At 36.8% G+C, this 16,766-nt stretch overlaps 1 protein-coding gene across 4 annotated transcripts in view; it reads left to right on the plus strand.

Annotated features, from left to right (window-relative positions):
• Positions 1-16,507, plus strand: part of LOC139968955 (uncharacterized) — a 42,210-nt gene extending 25,703 nt beyond the window's left edge. The window contains exons 2-6 of one of the 4 annotated variants that reach the window (XR_011793599.1): positions 11,086-11,373; positions 12,051-12,122; positions 12,252-12,344; positions 13,364-16,129; positions 16,316-16,507. Coding sequence is in view for 1 of the 4 variants with exons in the window: in XM_071973599.1 (XP_071829700.1) it covers positions 11,229-11,373; positions 12,051-12,122; positions 12,252-12,344; positions 13,364-13,569 (516 nt within the window). In the remaining 3 variants the exon portion in view is untranslated. The other 3 variants (XR_011793600.1, XR_011793603.1, XM_071973599.1) reach the window with 3 other exon arrangements.
• Positions 16,508-16,766: the final 259 nt, after the last annotated feature.

Here is a 16,766-nt window from a genome sequence, read left to right on the forward strand (position 1 = left end):
ATCCAGTATCCCTTCTCATTTTGCTACACAATCTGGTCAAATTCCTACACCAATGGAAAAATTGTGTAGCAGTTTTTTGCATGCATAACCCTAGTGTTTTCAACGATTTTAAGCTAAAGAAATGAAAAACCTCAGAACTGCTACGCAAAATTTGAGCACTAAATTATTCCCTGGTACCCCCATTCTCCATGCTCTAAATATCAAAGCTGTAGTCTGGACCTGAGTCCTGACTCGGGTCCACTTTTGCTGGACTGGGACTCGGGGGGCCTTGGACTCAGCAGTCCACTAAATGAAATGCAAGTACTCAGATATAATTAATTAATTGTAACAATAATGTTATATCTGCACATTCCACATCAGCACTATAGTAAGCCTATCAGTTCTTCACCAAAGGTATATATAAGGATCTGCATCCATTTATATTAGTACTGTTAATGAGGTTACAGTACATCTCTATGTTCTGACATCTCTATGTTCTGACATCTCTATGTTCTGACATCTCTATGTTCCGAAGTCTCTATGTTCCGACAATTTTTTTGGACTCAATTTTTTTTACCCAAATTTTTTAGGACTTAAATTTTTTTGGACCCAAATTTTTGACCAACATGTTTTCGGACCAACTTTTTTCGGACCAAAACAAACTCATAACAAACTTTGGGCCCTTCTTTTTCATGAAAAAAATTGTGGTGCGTCCAAAAAATTGTGTCCCCCAAAAAAAGGTAGGTCAGAAAAAATGTTGGTCCAAAAAAATTGAGTCCCCCCAAAAAAATTGGGTCCCCAAAAATTTGGGGCCCAAAAAATTAAGTCCACCCAAAAATTTGGTCCTAAAAATGGGGGACCAAAAAGATTGAGTCTCCCCCAAAAAATTGGGTCAGAAAAAATTTTGGTCAAAAAAAATTAAGAGTCCAAACAAATTGTTGGAACATAGAGACATCGGAACATAGAGACGTTGGAACATAGGGATGTCACCGTTAATGAGGATAAAATGAACATGCTATGAATTTATCTATGTTTTTCTAGCTCTGCACAGGTTCACTACACTCTTTTAAAAATTAATCACTATATACAATTGCTACCATGCAGTACCAGTTAATCTCTTTAAAAATAGGCCTCTGATTCCACTTAAGTCATATATGTACTGTAGTTAACAGAAAGTAATAGCAAGGAACTGAAAAGTCTGTATAGGCCCCAAAGTAAAGCACTCTATAATTGCTAGAAGTTTCCAAAGAGTACATTCCTGGAGGTCTTTACTTGCCAAATTGTTCTCAGATATTTGAAATGAACACATAAGAAGACTGAATGTCCCAGTGAGGTACATTTCCTCCAAGGTGGTAATAAAACAGTTTAAGAATTTTGATCAAATGTGACCATATTTGAATATCTGGCATATTTGGGGCCAATACAGCATAACATTAAGAATTTAGAAGATTGGGTTCTGAGAAGATTCTGTGCATCCCAAATGAACACTAAAGTAAGCCTATCATTTCTTTGTAATAGGTATATGGATCTGTTTTCAGTGATATAAGTTGGGAAAAGTAAAACATTTCGACAAATATTTTCAAATTATTTCACGTCTTAATTCTTCCAAATATTTTAGGCACCATAATACACGATTGTTTGCTTTGAATTTATCTACAGTAAAATCTAGCACTGTACACTACTTAACAAATTATACACTAAACACTTGCTAACATGCAGTACTAGTTAGTTTATCTCCTTAAATATAGGCTCTCACTTTAGTTTTATTGTTGACAGAAAGTTAGCCAGAACTTAAGAAGCTTAGCAGATTAGTTGTCTGTGAGCCACACTAAATTCAGTAGGGCTAACAGTGGGTTCTTTGTTATGCCTGAATAGTTTAGGACAGGCAATCAATGTACCTATCCATAGGAGCCAGATGAACCTGTAACAATGGAACTTGAACTAGTAAATGGTTGTGATTTACCAGGCTACTTAAAGGTAGTCTGTATAGTCCCCAATTATAGCACTCTACTTACTGTAGGGTGATCAATGTAGTAGTACAGTTGCTTTAAATGTTGCCTTTATTGCATAGGCGTACAGGACCATTTCAGTTTGGGGGGGGGGGCAAAAATTGTTTTGCCCGAAAGTTATATATATATATATATATATATATATATAATATATAACGAAAATCCACATTTACTCCAAAAGAAAATATTATTAGAGAAAACCAGAGAAATAAGATATGACTCATAATTGACAAATAAGGAGTAAGTTTTAGAAAATATATCGGAATTTTCGGTCCCCCTGGGACCTTCGTCAGCAATACTTGGCAGTCGAATGAGAAGTACAAAATGTGACACAATGAAAGTATGACGCTAGATAAGTGTAAGTTGCAATGATGGAATTAAAACCAAATAAACCATGACTATACAGGAAGCGGAGAATTTTTGTTAGATTCTCTTTAAGAGAATCCTACTCCACACACTTGAACATTAGAACCGAAACAGTACCTCTAACTCATCAATTTTTAGAGCAAACTTTAGGTAAATTGTTTTTTTACCCCGCTTGACTATATATGAAAAATGCATCAGTAGGGTCCACGGCCCGCTGAGCCCCTAGCATCATCTATATAGACTTAACCTTTTATGAGAGCTTCTGCCGGGTCTCTTGACCCTTATTTGTATACATGCCTTTTCATTTATTTGAAAAGATATAATTAAAATTAGGCTTAATTGGTATTCCGCCTGGAACAAGGCAGACATTTTGGGATTATGACAATTACACATTTTATGCTCACCTAGTTCTAACAATATAGTTTATCAAGGGCTGATTTTTCCCACTTATTGCTAATCATTTGAATATTGGTAAATGCATTTTGGGAAATGCATCTTGGGAATTCCCCCTCCCCCTCCCCCTTCCCCCACAAAATCAAACAAAAGGTACCACAAATGTTGTGATCTGATATTTAACTTTAATCAAAGGCATATTGTTTACTTAAAAATATCCTGGAACACAAAGATTTTGGCATTGGAAATTGCCACAGAAGCAATCTAATTTATAAAATCAAGGGCTTTGTGCCTTTGACACTCAATGTGATAATGACATTATGTCGCCAGCATAAGTCAAAACATTTTTTATTTAACCTTGGAAATGTGTTTGCCCCTGCCATGCAAACTTTCTGCGGATGCCCATGGATATACCACCCTTTTAGTGAAAGGTTTTGCCTTGTGACAATCAAAAATTCTGTTTCCCCCTCCCTTCCCCCTCCCCCCCCTTCACAGCACAGAGAAGCACAGTACAGTACATGCCCACATAGCTGGAATCCATCTTTCAATGAGGTAGACACTCAGCTTGTATACACAGAGAAACATGCTTGGATAGTTTTAGTCTGGGAGCCTGTCCCATATGATTTCACCCCATTTAGCCCAGAAGGTTTGACCCCTTAAAGTTACTTAGACCATCTAGGTCATTCACAAAAAAATTGTCAGCTCAACCCCAGTGGTCGGGTTCGGACCCCAGACCCCCTGAAAAATAACCCCCCGGACAGGGTAATTTCACCCCATCTAGCCCATGGACCAAACTTTGTCAGAAGGAAGTAGTATGGCTGTACATTACAAAAAAGGCAAAACTGACAAATTTCCTGGTTGGGAAGGGGTTGTCAGACCCCCCACTAAGTCACCCCCAGTCGGGTTGATTTCACCCGATCTAGCCCATGGACCAAACTTTGTCAGAAGGAAGTAGTATGGCTGTACATTACAAAAAAGGCAAAACTGACAAAATTCCTGGTCGGGAAAGGGTTGTCAGACCCCCCACTAGGTCACCCCAGTCGGGTTGATTTCACCCGATCTAGCCCATGGACCAAACTTTTGCAATACCAAACTTTGTCAAAAGGTAGTAGTATGGATGTACATTACAAAAAAGGCAAAACTGACAAATTTCCTGGTTGGGAATGGGTTGTCAGACCCCCCACTAAGTCACCCCCAGTCGGGTTGATTTCACCCCATCTAGCCCATGGACCAAACTTTGTCAGAAGGAAGTAGTATGGCTGTACATTACAAAAAAGGCAAAACTGACAAAATTCCTGGTCGGGAAAGGGTTGTCAGACCCCCCACTAGGTCACCCCAGTCGGGTTGATTTCACCCCATCTAGCCCATGGACCAAACTTTTGCAATACCAAACTTTGTCAAAAGGTAGTAGTATGGATGTACATTACAAAAAGTGTAAAACTGACAAAATTCCTGGTCGGGAAGGGGTTGTCAGACCCCCCACTAAGTCACCCCCAGTAGGGTTGATTTCATCCCATCTAGCCCATGGACCAAACTTTGTCAAAAGGAAGTAGTATTGATGTACATTACAAAAAGTGTAAAACTGGCAAAATTCCTAGTCGGGAAGGTGTTGTCAGACCCCCACAAAGGTCACCCTCACCCAACCCCAAAAGGCGAGTTGATTTCACCCCTTCTAGCCCATAGACCAAATTTTGTCAAAAGAAGGTAGTATGTCTGTACGTTAAAAAAAAGGAATATCTGACAAAATTGCTGTTCGGAAGGGGTTGTCAGACCCCTACAAAGAGCCCCTACCCAGTGTCTTTTACCCATGAACTGAGATGATAAAAATATAAACATAATTATTACAAAAATAAATATTTAATGATTATATTTATGAGAGGAGATATTCTATGTAATTCAAAAGAGCCTTCAATGTCCATTATGGCTTGCCTTTCTTAATTGCTTCATCTTTTTTGGTGACAAGCAGTCCAAAGTTGCTAGGCAAGGAAGTGACTGAAACACAATGATGCTCCTGTTTTTGGTCAGTTTAAAACATTTTGATTTTTTTTTACTATAGCACCTAAGTAAAAATTATGGGTAGGCATCCCTGGCCTAATAAACATACTGATATAGATGAGAATCTTGTGGGAGGAGTTTCTCCTGCCTTTTGCTGGAAATGTTTTAATTCATAAGACAATACATTGACCCTCTTTGTCTTATGTCTGTATTACTGTACAACCTTGCCCACATCCTGTTATGTGACCATAGTTGGTCCTCCACTTTCACCAAATTGCTCTATTCCCATGTTTTATTCATGTAAAAAATAAGACCTGCTATAGTTAATGGCCTGCAACCCAGTTATCTGCTTGGTCCCATAATATATGGTGTTACAGCAGAGGTGGAACAAAAAAATATTGGGGACCCTTTGGCATATTAGATATCGTTATTGGAACATTCTTCTAATTTCTGAAGCCTTTTCAAATAGTTATAGATATGACAGGTATATAATTGGTTAATCAAAGAAGTTTATTTGGGGGGGGGAGGCTTGACCACTCAATTATATTATTGAAGCTGCCCCCCCCCCCTCCCCTGCTTCAGCTGTTTTTGTGTTACGAATGCATACTTTCCTTGTGCAATTGTTTTCATTTCATTTTTGGCATTTCCTTAAATATATATGTATCCTATGGGTTAGATTTCTATAGTAGCTCACATTGTACTATTGCAACCAATAATTAAGTACTCATATTGTTTCTTTTTAAACCTACAATTGGTAACATATGCCAGTATAAAGATTATTTGGTTGAAATCAAGGAATATTTACAAAATCTGGAAGTTTAATTTGATTTACATCATAGGTGAAAAGGCAGTATTCCACCCCCCCCAAAAAAAAAAAAAAAAAAAAAAACCAAGAGCATATTTCAACTATTTGATCTGTATTTAGTGTCTGATTTAGTGGGTGTTGTGGCGGGTGTACCCTTCCCCTTTCAGACCACCCCAAAAAAGTTGTGTTCCAGACAAGAATGCTGGAAAATAAGTGCATTATTCAAATCGTGCAGACACTACTTGTCAGAAAAATCAGATATCTGGATTTCCCTTTATTTTTATATCTAATAATTTTCACATTTTGAACCCAAATTTGGCAAATCAATCTTGATCGGGGCTTCATATCTGCGGTTTATCTGTCGAAAATCCTGTAACTGGTAAGCTTTACCTTAGCAATTTGTTTACAAATCACACTTTACTTAAAATATTTGCAGAAGAGGTGGATTGATAAGATGGACACAACAGAATTATGCAAGTGACCTGATGGTGAACAATGACAGAGACGTACTGTATCATAGGAACTAATCAAAAAGACATAGACTTTTAAGAATAACCATTTGTATTTTAAAACCTTTAAATCGCATTGTGCCCAATAACAGAAGGGCCTTAAAACTGAGTGAGGCCACATTCGCCATGTTTGTTCAAATGCAATGTTTGGTGGGGTTCTAGCTGTAACTATTTCCTCTTTTGTGGATGGTATTTCCTAAATTAAATTATCTTGTTAAATAATAATTATTATAGTTTTCCATGACTGTTTGTCATATTGAAGACACAAGTATGGTAATTTCCAGTCCAAACAACCATGTTGAACAAGCAAACTTATTCTACCAACATGAACTGGGGCTGGTCCTGTTGAAAGCATGTTGTTATTTTCTACATTTTTCATGCAAAGGAATCTGCTTTACAAGTGTAAAAACTTTTCATATTTAACATTTGTTCCTGGTTCTACATGTATCCATTTCTTGCTTTTACGGTATATATTATGTTACACAAATACAAAAGTGGCCCATGTGACCAGAATGGGTACATCTTTGCTTTCAGACCATTTGGTAAGTTTTTCCATGTTTTATAATACAATGTCTTGAATACTTTCTTTAAACAAAATTCTGGTCTATGATTAGATTGCGTGAATTGAATTGGCTGGGTGGGGGCACCTTTTGGGGGGTCCGAAAACCCCTTCCCGACCAGCAATTTTGTCAGATTTTCCTTTATTTTAATGTACAGACATACTAATTCCTTTCGACAAAGTTAAGTCTGTGGGCTAAGATGGGGTGAAATCAACCCGCCTTTTGGAGTGGGTGAGGGTGACATTTGTTGGGGTCTGACAACACCTCCCCGACTGGGAATTTTGTCAGTTTTACTTTTTGTAATGTACATCCATACTACTAACTTTTGCCAAAGTTTGGTTTTGCCAAAGTTTGGTCCATGGGCTAGATGGGGTGAAATCAACCCGACTGGGGTGACCTAGTGGGGGGTCTGACAACCCCTTCCCGACCAGGAATTTTGTCAGTTTTGCCTTTTTTGTAATGTACAGCCATACTACTTCCTTCTGACAAAGTTTGGTCCATGGGCTAGATAGGGTGAAATTAACCCGACTGGGGGTGACTTAGTGGGGGGTCTGACAACCCCTTCCCAACCAGGAATTTTGTCAGTTTTGCCTTTTTTGTAATGTACAGCCATACTACTTCCTTCTGACAAAGTTTGGTCCATGGGCTAGATGGGGTGAAATCAACCCGCCTTTTGGGGGGTGGGTCAGGGTAAACTTTGTGGGGGTCTGACATCACCTTCCCGACCAACAAGTTTGTCAGTTTTTCCATTTTTGTAACATACTACCATGCTACTTCCTTTTGCCAAAGTTTGGTCCATGGGCTAGATGGGGTGAAATCAACCCGACTGGGGGTGACTTAGTGGGGGGTCTGACAACCCCTTCCCGACCAGGAATTTTGTCAGTTTTGCCTTTTTTGTAATGTACAACCATACTACTTCCTTCTGACAAAGTTTGGTCCATGGGCTAGATGGGGTGAAATTAACCCGCCCGGGGGGTCTTTTTCAGGGGGTCTGGGGTCCGAACCCGACCACTGGGGTTGAGCTGACAATTTTTTTGTGAATGGCCTAGATGGTCTAAGTAACTTTAAGGGGTCAAACCTTCTGGGCTAAATGGGGTGAAATCATATGGGACAGGCTTTTGGCCTATTTGGGTTTAATTGTTATTTCAAAATTTCATCAATGTGAAGGTGTGACATTGCAAAGAAATAAAAGACAATTTGGTTTCCTTGTGAGGTTATTTTACAATAAAATGCATAATTGGACTTAACTTACAGAAAATATTTATCATTACAGGCCTTACAAGTAGTTTGTGTCAGTGAAGTTACTTGGTGCATTCAAACTATCCATGGGAAAGGCAATTCTAGGATGAACAGGAAATTTTCCCATTTGGTAGTTATTATGTAGACAACAGTATACTCCCATCTTATAAGGAAGAAACCATTGAAATAGTGCACTTGTTTTCTTTGCAACTTCGAAAGGAATGTATCAGATTTCATTTATAAACATGCCTTACAGCCAGATTGAACTCTCATGAATTCACTGTGTATAGTCATTACAAGAAGACCATAGGCCTATGTGAGAGCTGGATGGGATCATATGTCTTGCTACTGGGAACAGTCACTAGAGAGGAGGAATGCATATGGTATCACTACAAGCATGTACTGTAACCCATTTGCACAGTGATAAAGCTTATGCATTTGGAAAGAGTCTGCATAGAGAAAATTCATGCTCTGTCCAGGGAGTTGTTATGGACAACTCCCTGGTTAGACCATTAGTCTCATTTTATTCACAACAAATGGGCACTTTATGAATAAACCATTTACTTTTTTGGGGGGTCATGTTGGGGGGGGGTTTCTTTTAGTTTTGACTTCAAAGGTTTGTTAACTGCCAGGTACATTGTATTACTGTAGCGCTTCCATGGTATTAGCACATACAGTCTGCTTTATAGATAGTCAAGTTATCTGATTAAAATGTGAAACTCTCAGTACAGTCTAAAGAAGAGAAGTTTATTTCACTGGTAGCATTGTATCAGACCTTAAATGGTTTGGTTCCTTGTATATCATATTTATTAACAGGGTCACAGGGTCAAATGTGTTAATATGCAAATTGTAGAACTGCAAATTTAAGTTAGATTTTAACAGGTACATTACATGATGGTTATATTAAACTTGGTATCATGCATATTACTATTACAGAACTTGAGAAACCACAGTGGTTATTAACCTTTAACACACGGCTAAGTACCGTTGTCTTTGAGATATTGCTGCTCTTGTTGTTTTATCTTACTTGTTTTTTGAGTTAGTCATAAACTAACATTTTTTGTCAAGTTTTGCATTTCCACGGTAACTCACATTAATTTTTGATGTTTTTCGTCTTCTCTTTGTACCATATATTTTACTAACACAACATTACTTCTTCTATAGTAGTTACCACAATGCTGACGGCATACCTAAGTAAAAAAAAAAAAAAAAAAATCAAAAATTTGCTTCATGTAGATTGTATAGGGAAAATTGAGTCGGTAACTCACGTACATATCTAAAAGCGCCAAAACTGGTAAACAAATTTTACTTAAAAAGTGTCCTCATACTAAGTGAACTCTAAGACAAGTGAAATTTGGTAGTTATACCTTACCTACTATAGTAAACATATAGGTTGCCAAAAAATTCCTATATCATTGTCCAGTTGCATAAAAATGATGCAAGACACGGTAACTCACGTTACAATTTGTCCACGCATAACAGTTAATAAAAAATAAGTTGCTGACACAATTCAATCTTACTAATTTTTATGTAACAGTTTCAAGCTTTAATAAAATTACTTCTTGTGTTCACTTTGTAACACGGTGTAACTGTTATTAACTTATTTGCAGTTTCATATTATGTAGGAATCACTGCAGTGCTCCATATCATTCAACAGTAGAGCCAATGAACAGTGGAGGAAATGGCCAAAACAATTGACATCAATGATAAAGTTTGTTAAATTGTAAGTGGCGAGGTTAAATAGGCCCTGTGATAGTATTGAGGAATATTTCATGTTGGATGTATCTATATGGTTATGGGTTACTATGTCTAACACTGTCTAACAGCATTAGCAGCCCCCGTTTCTTATATCTGGCCTAGCTTAATGTACCAAAATCAAAATTCCTTTTAGCATACGAAAGGGTTAAATTGTAAGACATTTACACACACATTAACTAGTGTTTGCAAGGGGTATCCGGGTACCCACCCGTCGTGATACTACCCGGTTCCTAACTTATTACCCGAATCCTATGCAAAGTGTGACATTTTTTTTTGCATACCGATGGTTATGCAAGATTTTCCCATTGACTTAGTGTGGTGTTAGGCTACCATGTGGTCAAAGATAATAGCAATAATATAAGTATTCCATAGATATCTTATAACTGTGTCACAATTTCAGCAAATAAACAGATGGTTAGGCTAGATTACCCGATTGACTTAGTGAGGTGTTAGGCTACCATGTGGAAGAAATTGAAAGAATTTTTACAATTATTATTTTTTCATTCATTTATTTCATAAATGGAAAGACTGACATTTACCAGATGTTATTAATGGATTATAGACGGGATAACTAAAAAATAGTAATAATCGCAAGTGGTTTTTAACTAATTGTTATTCCATAATTGTCTACTACACTGACATTATAAGCATGATAATACTGTATGATAACTTACGTAACATGGTAACTCACGTTACCATTTGCATCACCTACCCGACTTAAACATAGTGGGGTGCACAACATTTCTTTACTTGTTTCACATTTGAGATGATGAGTAGAAACCAAAATCCAATTATGAGATTTTTAATAGTGTCATATTTGATGTATGGGGAAAAAATAATAATTTCAATAACTCATGTTACATCAGCTACAGTACATAGAGGTTTGAATAAAGCAAAAAATATATTATTTTTGATTATATATTCAAAAGGTTGGTAGTGATATCTGAAGTTAGTGCACTATGTAAGCAATAAATGTACAAATCAGTTGAGTATTACCATTTAATTTCTTAGGAGAACAAAAACAAATCTGTTAATAATTTGTGCACAAAATTTGCATTACAGCATCCTTTCACTTCATATGCAAATTTCTAAAATTCAATCAATATTTAGGAAGGTATCATATTGATTCCACAAACTTGGATATGTTTGCAACAACGTTTAACCAATGACAAAATGTGATTGCAGATTTTATATTTTGAGCCCATGTCCACTTTTTCATGGAAATGCCCATTGGACATTTCTGTAATTTTAGTTGAAGTGGCATTTCTTACATTATTTCAGTACTTCTCACTTAAAAGATGAGCTAGCTACTTGGAACTACATGGAGCCAGTATCGGGTGACGTATGTATAGGTTTATTTCAGGTTAGGATGTCTAAAACATCATTTTGCTTCTGCTTTTAACTGCTTTCAAAGTCACTGCATGTGTTTTCTTGATGTTATATGTTTTGTGATGTTATCTCTTTTTGTGTAGTTTCATAAAAGGATCACCCCACAACAGGACTGCTTCCATCATGTTGAACTAAAGTGCGATAAGGAAGGCTTTGAAGTGAGGTACAAGTGTTTGCCCTGGGGGAGCACCAAGCTCAATGGCTTGCTGAGCACTTGGGCCATTCTATGGCTGTTCACCATCAACATTATAGGCTTCCAAGCAGCACCCTAGAAAAGGCAAAAGTAGCAAAACTACTCATGGCAGTCGACTCGGGCAAGTCTTCAAATTTTGTTGGGAGGACCTTAGACGAGATCTCGTTGGACGAAATAGGTATGTTTACAGAAGTTAAAACTGCAATGAGATGGCTGTGCTGTATAAATAAATCACCGCACGTAGGAGAGCAGAACTACTGCACAACTATCGTATATGTGTAGATTTTGACTCGCAGATGAAACGCACCAAAACAAAAAATGAAATAAAAGTGACATCATGCAAAGTCTGCTGACAATGCTGGGGCATTTTGTACTACAGATCTTTGAAGATGACACCACCTATTTAAGAATGTATTTCTGATACTAGTCTGTACCTTGGGTCATTAGTTTTTAAAGACATATCCTTCATTCTCTAGATTCAAGTCACTAAACTGCAATATAGATGGTAGCTGCGGGTTGAATTTGTTGTTTGTGTGGAAAATTTATATAAAAAAAAAAAGCATGTTCATAAGTGCATCTTAAGTTTGCCTAACATTTATGTTTGGATCAATTACTGTTGATGTACTACTGGATTCAAAGTTTGCTAATATGAAAGCTGGGTAAATTTTAAAGAATGAGGGCAGTGAACCAATTAGTCTACTAAGTATGACATACTTAACAACTCTTATAACATTAGTTAGGGTCTTCCAAATCTTGTATAAAACAATCCTTACATTTTATGAGAAATCATGTTACTTTCTGAGTGTTATGTAGGTTGCTGAGCTAATTTCATAGAAAAAACTTTTTCCTCTACAGAACTTACTCAGGTCTTGGAGGAGGAAGGTGAAACAATTGAGCAGAATGAAAAGATGGATAAAATGTCTTCAGGTGAGAAATGTCACTTGTTGTGGCTTTGATCTAAAGACCTACTTCATTGAATGAATCAAAGTTTTGATGTGTATTAGTTTTATGTGTGCTGCTGTAAATGTAATGCATAATTTTATTTCTGTTTTACAGAAATTCCTGAACATTCTGAACAGATGTGTTATAGAGCTAAGGATGCTCAGCCAAGTACCTCAAAAACAGAAAGGAAACCAAAAAACACTTCCGGTAAGAAATGTTAGTTGTGGCTTTGATGTATATTGAGTGATGAAGGCTACTGAGTAGACAGATGGACTGTCTGCGTACTTTGTATGTTTATGGATTTCTTTCTCACCTGGTGATGGAGAAAAAATGAGAATAACTAACTAACTTTCCAAATGCTCATCTTGGAAACACAAATTGAGAAGCACTAGCAAAGCCTAGTTTCATAACAAAATACTTAAACTTGAGGCATAAAATTTGCTATGGTTGGTGATAGTCGATTGAAACAAACTTATTTTAAGTACATTTATTTTTCTATATATGTCCTGCTTTTTGAAGAGTGGTTAGCTCCTTTGTAGCAAACTTTAAGCAGCTTTTTGCATTTTGTCGCCATTTTCCACCCTTGTGACATGTCCATCAAGTTTTCTACATGTATCAATCACAAAAAAGCAAACTAAGATATTCAGCAATTCTTTTTCAGAAAATTTCTTTGAGACAATGTTGAAAGTTCTAACTTTTTTCCTTTAATTTCACCATTTGAAGTTAGACTTCTTCTTTTGTATGACGTTATGGCATTGTGAGGTCAATGAGGTTGTGAAAATCATACAAAAGGATGCAGAAAGTTGCAAACTTCTATTACCTAAATATTGATATATTTCTTGTCTTCAAGTATTATATAGATACTGCATACTTACTAAGACATGTCCTTGTTAAGTTTAAATTGTTATCTTGTCCTTTGATAAGAGAATAGTCTATCATATGCGTCCTAGCCACTTCATGTGTTGTTTCTGACAGGAATGTGTCATAAACTATGAATTCCACCTTCTGAAATTGATGAGTATACAGTATGAAAATATTAATATCTCAAAGAGTCAAGGAATTTATTTTGGTATGTTGCATGACTGATAGAAGTTATCCATTTATGTTTTTTGCAATGCCACAAAAATTTTCGACCTTGAGTCACTGTCTAATTTTGAAAATAACAATTATATTGATAAATGAAGTGACTTAGTTTTCCTGTATTTTTGCATTTCTCTCTTTAAAAGGCATTCCAAGAAAGTGGCCAGAAGAAGACAAGGATATTTTAACTAAACACTTCAAGAAATACATCAAGAGAGGGACCCTTCCTGGAAAGGATAAGATTTTAGTATGCATGGAAAATTATCCAGCCAATTTTTCAGGAAGGACCTGGAAAAACATTAAGGATTGCATTAGAAACATTTCGTCATCATTAAAACTGCCAAGCATTTAGACGCGACATTTTTTAATTTTTTGGCTTTGTGTAGATGCCAAAGTATAAGTATTTTCCTAGAGTGGCAATGGTTTATTAGAGAATACTGAGTACACTTTTTGAGTACAATATCTGCTATCTTTCTGCTACATTTTTTCTGTTGAGAAAATAGTCCAGAATTGTGTCTGAGAGTTTGTGGAGGGGGGGGGGCGGGGACATTGGGGACAAGTATTATACAAAATTGGGGACAAGCATTATTACAAAATGACAAAAGTCCAGCGTATTTTCATAAAGTGGCAATGCCAGCTGCACTGGCATTATTAGAGAATACTGAGTACAGAGAATATACAGTTATGCATTAAGCATATACACATTCCACCATATTTGTACAAAATGACAAAGTCCAGAGTAATTTCCTAGATTGGCAATGCCAGCTTCTCTGGCATTATTATAGAATACACAGTAAGGTTTTTTACTGAGTACACTTTCTGTTCCATTTTTTGCTGCAGAAAAAAAGTCCAAAAGTGTGTCTAATCTGAAGTATGTACCTAGACTGGCTATGCCAGCTTCACTTATAGAAAACACAAGCATTATAGGAGAATATACAGTTTAATGCATTAGGCATATACACATTCCACCATCTTTTTACAAAATGACAAAAGTCCAGCATATTTTCATAAAGTGGCAATGCCAGCTGCACTGGCATTATTAGAGAATACTGAGTGCATATTCTGAGTACACTTTCTGCTACAATTTTTTGTTCAGAAAAAAAGTCCAGAAGTGTGTCTGATAGATTGATAAATCATTAGAGAATACACAGTTAGGTATTCACTGAGTACACTTTCTGCTGCACTTTTGTTTTTGCAGGGAAAAAATGGCCAGAATTGTATCTGATAGCAGGTTGTGGGGAGTGGGGGGGGGGGTCATGAGCATTATATAGAACAATACACAGTTGTGCATTTGGTTTTGAAACAACTTTGTTTGTCATGGCTGCACTGCATTGATGTCAAATGGGGTGCCTTTGCCTACCTCAGTATTTGAGACAGTGGTCAGATGCTGGGGTATACACTGTAGTCCGTAGGACGGGGACATTAAATGGCGGTCCCGGTAGCAGGAATGGGAGCAAAATCACACACCTGCCTCGTTATCCTTTGAACACTTATCGTAAAGAGAAGGCTTGAAATAAGCCGGTGTTCGTCCACGATCTAACACGTATATATGGCCTCAAATAAGCTAATGTCAGGCTTCTTCATCTTTGGGTCTCTAAACTAAACTATTTAACATAAACAAGAGCATATACGCTTTCCATTATTTTTGTACAAATGACAAAGTCTAAAGTATTTTCCTGGAGTGGCAATGCTAGCTGCATTGGCATTATTGGAGAATATAATTTTTTCAGAAACAAAGTCCAAAAGTGTATCTGATTGTGTGTGGGTGGGGGCACGATCATTATAGGAGAATATCCAGTAATACATTCCATATGCATTCCATCATCATTGTGCATTGGCATTATTGGAGATTATAATTTTTTTTTTCTCAGAAATAAAGTCCAAAAGTGTATCTGATTGTGTGTAGGTGGGGGCACTAACTTTATGATAGGAGAATAAACAGTTATGCATTGAGCATATTCCACCATCTTTGTACAAAATGACAAAATTCCAAAGTATTTTCCTAGAGTGGCAATGCCAGCTGCACTACCATTATTGGAGAATATGATTTTTTGTTTTCAGAATAAAAGTCCAAAAGTGTATCTAATTGTGCGTAGGTGGGGGCACGAGCATTATAGGAGAATATACAGTTATGCATTGAGCATATTCCACCATCTTTGTACAAATGATAAAGTCCAGAGTATTTTTCTAGAGTGACAATGCCAGCTGCATTACCATTATTGGAGAATATAATTTTTTTGGAAAAAAAATCCAAAATTGTATCTGATTGTGTGTGGGTGGGGGCACAATCATTATAGGAGAATAAACAGTTATGCATTGAGCATATTCCACCATCTTTGTACAAAATGACAAAATTCCAAAGTATTTTCCTAGAGTGGCAATGCCAGCTGCACTACCATTATTGGAGAATATGACTTTTTGTTTTCAGAATAAAAGTCCAAAAGTGTATCTAATTGTGCGTAGGTGGGGGCACGAGCATTATAGGAGAATATACAGTTATGCATTGAGCATATTCCACCATCTTTGTACAAATGATAAAGTCCAGAGTATTTTCCTAGAGTGGCAATGCCAGCTGCACTACCATTATTGGAGAATATAGTTTTTTTCAGAAACAAAGTCCAAAAGTGTATGTGATTGTGTGTGGGTGGGGGCTCGAGCATTATAGGAGAATAAACAGTTATGCATTGAGCATATTCCACCATCTGTGTACAAAATGACAAAGTCCCAGAGTATTTTCCTAGAGTGGCAATACCAGCTGCACTGGCAATAATGGAGAATATAATTTTAATTCAGAAAAAAAGTCCAAAAGTGTATCTAATTGTTCGTAGGTGGGGCACGAGCATTATAGGAGAATAAACAGTTATGCATTGAGCATATTCCACCATCTTTGTACAAAATGACAAAATTCCAAAGTATTTTCCTAGAGTGGCAATGCCAGCTGCACTACCATTATTGGAGAATATGACTTTTTGTTTTCAGAATAAAAGTCCAAAAGTGTATCTAATTGTGCGTAGGTGGGGGCACGAGCATTATAGGAGAATATACAGTTATGCATTGAGCATATTCCACCATCTTTGTACAAATGATAAAGTCCAGAGTATTTTCCTAGAGTGACAATGCCAGCTGCACTACCATTATTGGAGAATGTAATTTTTTTGGAAAAAAAGTCCAAAAGTGTATCTAATTGTGCGTAGGTGGGGGCACGATCATTATAGGAGAATATACAGTAATGCATTAAGCTTATTTGCATTCCATCATCATTGTGCATTGGCAATAATGGATATTATAAATTTTTTTTTCTTCAGAAATAAAGTCCAAAAGTGTATCTGATTGTGTGTAGGTGGGAGCACGAGCATTATAGGAGAATAAACAGTTATGCATTGAGCATATTCCACCATCTTTGTACAAAATGACAAAGTCCAGAGTATTTTCCTAGAGTGGCAATACCAGCTGCACTGGCAATAATGGAGAATATAATTTTAATTCAGAAAAAAAGTCCAAAAGTGTATCTAATTGTGCGTAGGTGGGGGCACGAGCATTATAGGAGAA

The sequence above is a fragment of the Apostichopus japonicus genome, chromosome 1 (genome assembly GCF_037975245.1).
Source record: "Apostichopus japonicus isolate 1M-3 chromosome 1, ASM3797524v1, whole genome shotgun sequence".
Classification (NCBI taxonomy): Eukaryota; Metazoa; Echinodermata; class Holothuroidea; order Aspidochirotida; family Stichopodidae; genus Apostichopus; species Apostichopus japonicus.